The sequence below is a fragment of the Pithys albifrons genome, chromosome 4 (assembly GCF_047495875.1).
Source record: "Pithys albifrons albifrons isolate INPA30051 chromosome 4, PitAlb_v1, whole genome shotgun sequence".
Lineage (NCBI taxonomy): Eukaryota > Metazoa > Chordata > Aves > Passeriformes > Thamnophilidae > Pithys > Pithys albifrons.
Window position 1 is genome coordinate 22525855 of NC_092461.1, and position 6000 is coordinate 22531854.

General features: G+C 36.2%; 1 protein-coding gene across 3 annotated transcripts in view; it reads left to right on the top strand.

Annotated features, from left to right (window-relative positions):
* GRB10 (growth factor receptor bound protein 10) overlaps positions 1 to 5701 on the top strand; it is a 138787-nt gene extending 133086 nt beyond the window's left edge. For 2 of the 3 annotated variants that reach the window (XM_071553621.1, XM_071553622.1), the window contains exons 16-17: positions 1707 to 1800; positions 2586 to 5701. In XM_071553621.1, the coding sequence (XP_071409722.1) occupies positions 1707 to 1800; positions 2586 to 2732 (241 nt within the window). In that variant the 3' untranslated portion in view covers positions 2733 to 5701. The remainder of the gene's footprint in view (positions 1 to 1706; positions 1801 to 2585) is intronic. The other variant, XM_071553624.1, reaches the window with a different exon arrangement.
* Positions 5702 to 6000: the final 299 nt, after the last annotated feature.

Sequence of the window (6000 nt, forward strand, 5' to 3'; positions counted from 1 at the left end):
GGTCAGTCAGCAGTGACAAAACAACTGTGTTACGGATGTGCTCTGAGATGCGAGGATGGTGATTTTTATGATGGAGAAGTCTTGCCTGTGTTTTCCTGCTCTGTGTGTTCTTGAACAAAAAAAGGTGGAAAGTTAACAGTCTCCCAGTGGCTCATGGAAGAGGTTCAGCAATGTTTATATGCAACTGATGCTGCTATCTTTGACTGACTCTGGAAGCTATTGTTGAGGATGCATCTATCTATATAACATTGTTTGTGTGGGAGCCAGTTGCTTGCCATAGGTTGAGTAAATAATTGCATTTTCAGTTATGCAGAGCTCTGCTTTGTGCCACCAGCTTATGGTAACATGCTTTATCTGAAACAGCTAGATGAAAGATAATTTAGAGGTAACTGCATGAGCTGCAGTAATCTCAGGGCAAGGAAGACATTTCTCCCTGACATGAATCCTAATGTATAAAGGCTTTTGTCCCTTTTCCACACATCTGGTTTTCTTAGGACTAAAAAGAAATGTTCAGTTACCATGCATGGTTTCTGATGGTGGTAAGACATGCCTCATTCTGACTACTGAACTGCCAGTGGTTATGATGTTGCATTTTTGTGTTATTGCCATTTCTCAATCAGTTCCGAGGAGCTGGAATGGGTTCTTTTGGGTTCCTAAGACTACAAACAGTTCTTGCAACTTGGCCTTGGAAGAGTGTGCTCCTGGCTTAGTAATTAGCAATTAAGAGGGCTTGAGGCCTGCCCCATATGCTATTTGGCCATCTCACAAATCCACTAGAGGTTAGTGCTGTGAGACTTGAGCCAAAGGTATATTCTTGTTTCCTGTGGCATGCAGAGGATCTGCTTCCTTAGTTCATAAATGTGAAGGGGAGAAAATGTGGCAATTTTAGCTAGATTAATTTTCTCCTCTCCCTATTACGTATTTAACCATCTGAGTTCAGACTTCAATTTTGTGGGTCAACTTAGAAGTGACAGCTAGATTGTATGATGTTGCTAGCGCTATATATATATATATATAAAAGTACATTTATATATAGACATATGTGTATATATATATAAACATATGTATGTATGTATTTATCTATCTATCTATCTATATCTATCTATCTATATCTATAAGAAGTACATTTTTTCCAGTGATGCTGAGGGTAAAATACTGGGACTCCTCTAGAGGAAAAATCAGTGTGTGTTTTCCCCATCTTGATAAGGTGAAGGATGCTTAACTGATAAGTAATTTTAAGAAAGTACTGAGCTATTTCTGTGCAATTGCAACCATTTAACCTAAATGTAATTTTGCTGACACTGGATTTCTGTGAACTGATGCAAGATACCGGAGAGTGGGAATTTGCATATATTACTTTCCCATCTACAGAAGTTCAGATTTGCTCTGGAATTAAATGATAACATTTTCTTTATGAGAATACATATTATTAATGGAAAGCTGAGTTAGAGAGAACTTTAAAAAAGCCTCATACATACATTCTTAGGGGAAGAACAAATGTCATCCATCTTTTACTTCTTGTTTCCTCATCTGTTATTGTGGCATAGCCATAGTATAAAAATTGAAAGTAAACTGCCAGTTATGGAATCATTGGTTAATGCAACTAAGGAAGACTTAAGAGTGGTGTAAAATTACTTTGTAGTTCTGATTATTGTGAAGAAATAGATTGCCTTATTCAGTTTGTTCTTTAAAATATTCTCTCTTAGATTATTTCTTCTCCGGGACAGCCAAAGCAATCCAAAGGCATTTGTACTTACACTGTGCCATCATCAAAAAATTAAGCATTTTCAGATCCTGCCGGTAAGTAGCTTATTTTTGGTACTGATAACAAAATTTGAAATTTTTAATCAGGAAGCTGTTGCCAACATCTGAGAAGACTCCTTATTAATTACTAATATAATTAACAGGGACATTTCTATTAGCAAGTGTTTTTTAGAATTGTCAAATGTCTTATTAAAATTATTTGTTAACATTGCCTGAAAAACTGCTGTAAATCACTACATTATACAAGTCTGTGTAAATGCACAGTACTTTTTCCCTGTGACTGACAGCAACAACAGCAGCTGTTGTGTCCCTGTCACTTAGGCAAACAAAGAGTAATTTAGAGAAAGTTAAAAAGTTTTATTCTGGGGGCTACCCAGTAGTGTTGAGCTTCAAATAATGTTACACTGAGATGTTGGGAAACAATTTTATTTTTATCTTGATCAAAAAAAGCACCAAAAATTTAAGATCATGTAAACCTTTTCACTTGTTTAGCCTACCAATTTTAGATACAGCTAACAAATATTTTTGGGGTATTTTTGTTTTATATACTGAAGGCTAGTGCTGTCTCTACAACTTTCAATTATTCTGCCTGTCAATTACTTTGCCCACAAGCTTTCACTTTCATAAACAAAATATTACTAGTTGGGCTAACATCTGTTTTTTCTAGTGCTGTGCATGGTTTCATGAAGAACTCTTGGCACTAGGTTGTTTGGGCAGTGCCCATCATTGATGTTATGTCACACCCTAGTGGTACTCTGTTTTGCCACACTTGCATCTCTTCATGTGCGGTCTAACTTGAAAAGGATGTTTTGTCTCCCTAGTGTGAAGATGATGGACAGATATTTTTCAGCCTGGATGATGGGAACACCAAATTCAGTGATCTAATCCAGCTTGTTGAATTCTATCAACTAAACAAAGGAGTCTTGCCCTGCAAACTCAAACACCACTGTATCCGAGTGGCCTTATGACCTCAAATCTGACTCTCACTTAAGACTGGATTTGCTAGAAGAGTAATTGTAAGAGAACGTTGACACTGGGGAATTAGCAGATTTGTAAGTTGGTAAAAAAAAATAAATATTATGCACCTTGGGACTCTGAAAGGGATGGATTCGACAGGTGCCAACAGACCGAGATTGCTGGTTTGTCTAACACCTAAGAGTGATTGCTGCTGAGTGTCCCAGCATCCCAAAAAGGGGGGGAGGGTCTATAAAACAATGAGTAAATTTGAAACAAAACTGGAAACTATCTTGGCTGGGCCACTTAACAGGAACAAGTGTGAAGAGAAGTCTTTGAAAAGAACTCTTGCCCTGGAATAATCTTGACAATTAAGACTAGTGTGTTTACTTTTTGTATTGATCACTTTTTTTGCACTCCTACTTTGTTTCGGATATTGTATGCAGCCTATATTAGGAGCTGATGTGGCTTTTAAAATTCATGCAGGAGTTGGGTATTAATCTGCACCCTAAAATGTATGGAATCCTTCAGCCTAAAAGGATCTAGAAGAAAATCAAGAAGTGTGTGTGTGTGTTTGCGCACGTGTGTCTCAGTACTTCTCTGGAGACCTGAGGTTCAGTGATCTGCAGATGTCTTTGAAGAAGCAATGAGGATACAATTCTAAAAGAACATACCACCACTATACATACTCTTAAAACTGTTGATTTGTAGCATTGTGGCTGTAGTGTGTTGATGGCATATTAGTGGCATCCAGTCATGCAAAGACTGTATTAGATTCTATGCACAAATTTTTATTATTGGAGTGGTGGTTTGTTTTTTACAGCCTTTTGACTGTTTTCCTGAGGAAACTTACTAAATAGAATAGGACTGAATGACTACACTTGTATTTGAAACCACCATTTTTTGTGAGAAGATTCTTCTGCAGGTAGTCATAGTATGATAAAATAAAAAAAAATCAAAAAACAGTGTTTTTAGCTTTATAGCTCCTTGAATTTTCACTGTTTCAAAGAGCTCTTTCCATATAGTAAAGCTACAGTGACACAAAGCTCTCCTGGGGATAGAGCATAAGAAGAACTGTACCCCTTCTGCTTTTTGTAGGGCTGTGGAAGTTTACATGGTGAGAAAGAACATACTGGGAATAGAAACAGATTTGACTGTGAACGAGCTGCTGGCAATGTCATCCATCGAGATAACTGGTGATCCCTGTGTCGTATATGCCACTGCACACCAGTACCTATGGCGAACAAGCATGTATCTTGTTCTGATGCTGGTTTGTCATCAGAACTACTTTATTGTTGATGCTTAAATGAATTATTTAATGTTTACACAATAACTCTTTCTGATGATAAATCGGTATTAAAGTTGGACAAGTCCCACCTTGATTCTCCAATTGCAAGTAACCATTCTTTCAGCAACACAGTTGGTGCAGGAACTGTTTTAACCAAAACAACTTCCCAGTGCTTTGTGCCGTTAGCCACAGTGAGGAGTATTCCACCCTGGGAACTTGCAGTGTAGTGCAGAACGGAGCATTCTTAAGATGGTAAATGATATACATGGGCTACTTCATCTTTAGTATTTGCCACTGGGTTTGAAATCCTAGCCATCTGAAAGGGTGAAGAAGGAAAACCAATCGTACACTTCTAGGTCTTCATGTAGTGTTAAGAATAGCTTAAGATAAACCATAACCTGCCTGAGTCGTCCATATCAGCTTAAACTATGTCAATGGTATAGAAACACTGTATTTTAGTTTACAGAACACATTAGTATTTTTTTCCATTTAATGTCTAGATACTAAAAATGAAGAAACTTGATTTTGTTTTTAGTAGAAGCCTTTTTTTTGTTTTGTTTTGCTTTTTAATTGTACATAGAGAAATGAGTGTTCCTGCTTTCTAGACAATGTATTTTAAAACCTTGAAATTAAGCTAACTTAAGTCTGACTTCACTTTGCATGCTTCTATTTGGCCCCTATTAGGAGAAAAAAGATACTTGTATCGACTACATTACCAGTTTAATAAGACCATTTATGCTGTAGTTTTAAGTTTTTCTGTTTACATAGCTTAGTGACAACCATGCATTTTTCCCAGTAGGCAGATAGTATTTGCAGTGTTTCATATTTATGAAAAAACCTTGCATCTTATTTAAATTGAGAATAAAAGTTTGACTATGAACCATGGTTTTTGTATGTAGATGGTTGACTTAGTATTTTGTACTCTTCCCAACTAAAGTGAGCTGTTTTGAGAAAGTGACCACCTTCAAAGTGGCAACAATCTTACTTAAGCAGATCACTGCTTTGTCTTTTCTGCTGGAAAACAGTCAATGCCACCTTAGTTTTCCAACAGATTTCAGCTGGCTGCCAGCTCAGAATACCAAGGACTGAAGGACATTTGACTCTTATTTTTGTATTTAAATGACATGAATGTAAAGGGGATGCTCAGGGTTGTTTTGGAGCCTGTTGAATTTTTATCTTTTTGCCTGTGATTTTATTTTCTAAATAAATACTTCATGTAGCAATCTTGAATATGTTGAGAAGGAAAATGCCAAACCATTTTGGTAATGAGGTTACTAGTTAAGTTATGTTACGATAGGTGTTAAAGTACAAAAGAACTTTTTATTTGTTAATTAATCTTGAAGAAACACGTGCCTCAGTTTAGATGTTTTGTCTTATCTTTTCTGCACTAAATACCTGACAGTTTGACCAATCAATGCACCTTTCCAGTGGCAAGACTTGCTTATCGTAAATTATATTGTCACAATGCAAGATTTAGTGACTGTAAAATGGAATAAAGTTTAAAGTTTCAGGGAATGCAAAAGGTATTAACTTAAGAGACAAAACCTTTATTCAATATGCTTTGCTTCATACTGTAAATAGCTTTTTGGCTTGTGAACCTAATTGTAATCTTTCAGGTATTTTTGTACAAATAAGGGACTGATATTCTGTTTCTTGTAATTAGAAATAAACGTTAATACAATGCTATTCATTTTATATTGGAATGAATGTCATATTTTGGATTTATCTGTACATCTGTATCTCTTGCCTTAATTCATGGTTAATTGGGTGGGTTGTATTAAACAGCTTTTAGGAAGAGTGAAGAGGAAAACACAATCCTCAAGATATCTTTATTCTGGCTGTTCTGTCTTGAGATTCCTATTAGGACAGTATGCACTTTACTTGCAAAAGAACTCCTTTACCCCTTTTTTGTGAGGAAAATAAGTGGGAATATTTTGCTATGATACTTAAAGTATTCATTTGGGAAGACTGCTAGAATCAAATCAGGAAAACAC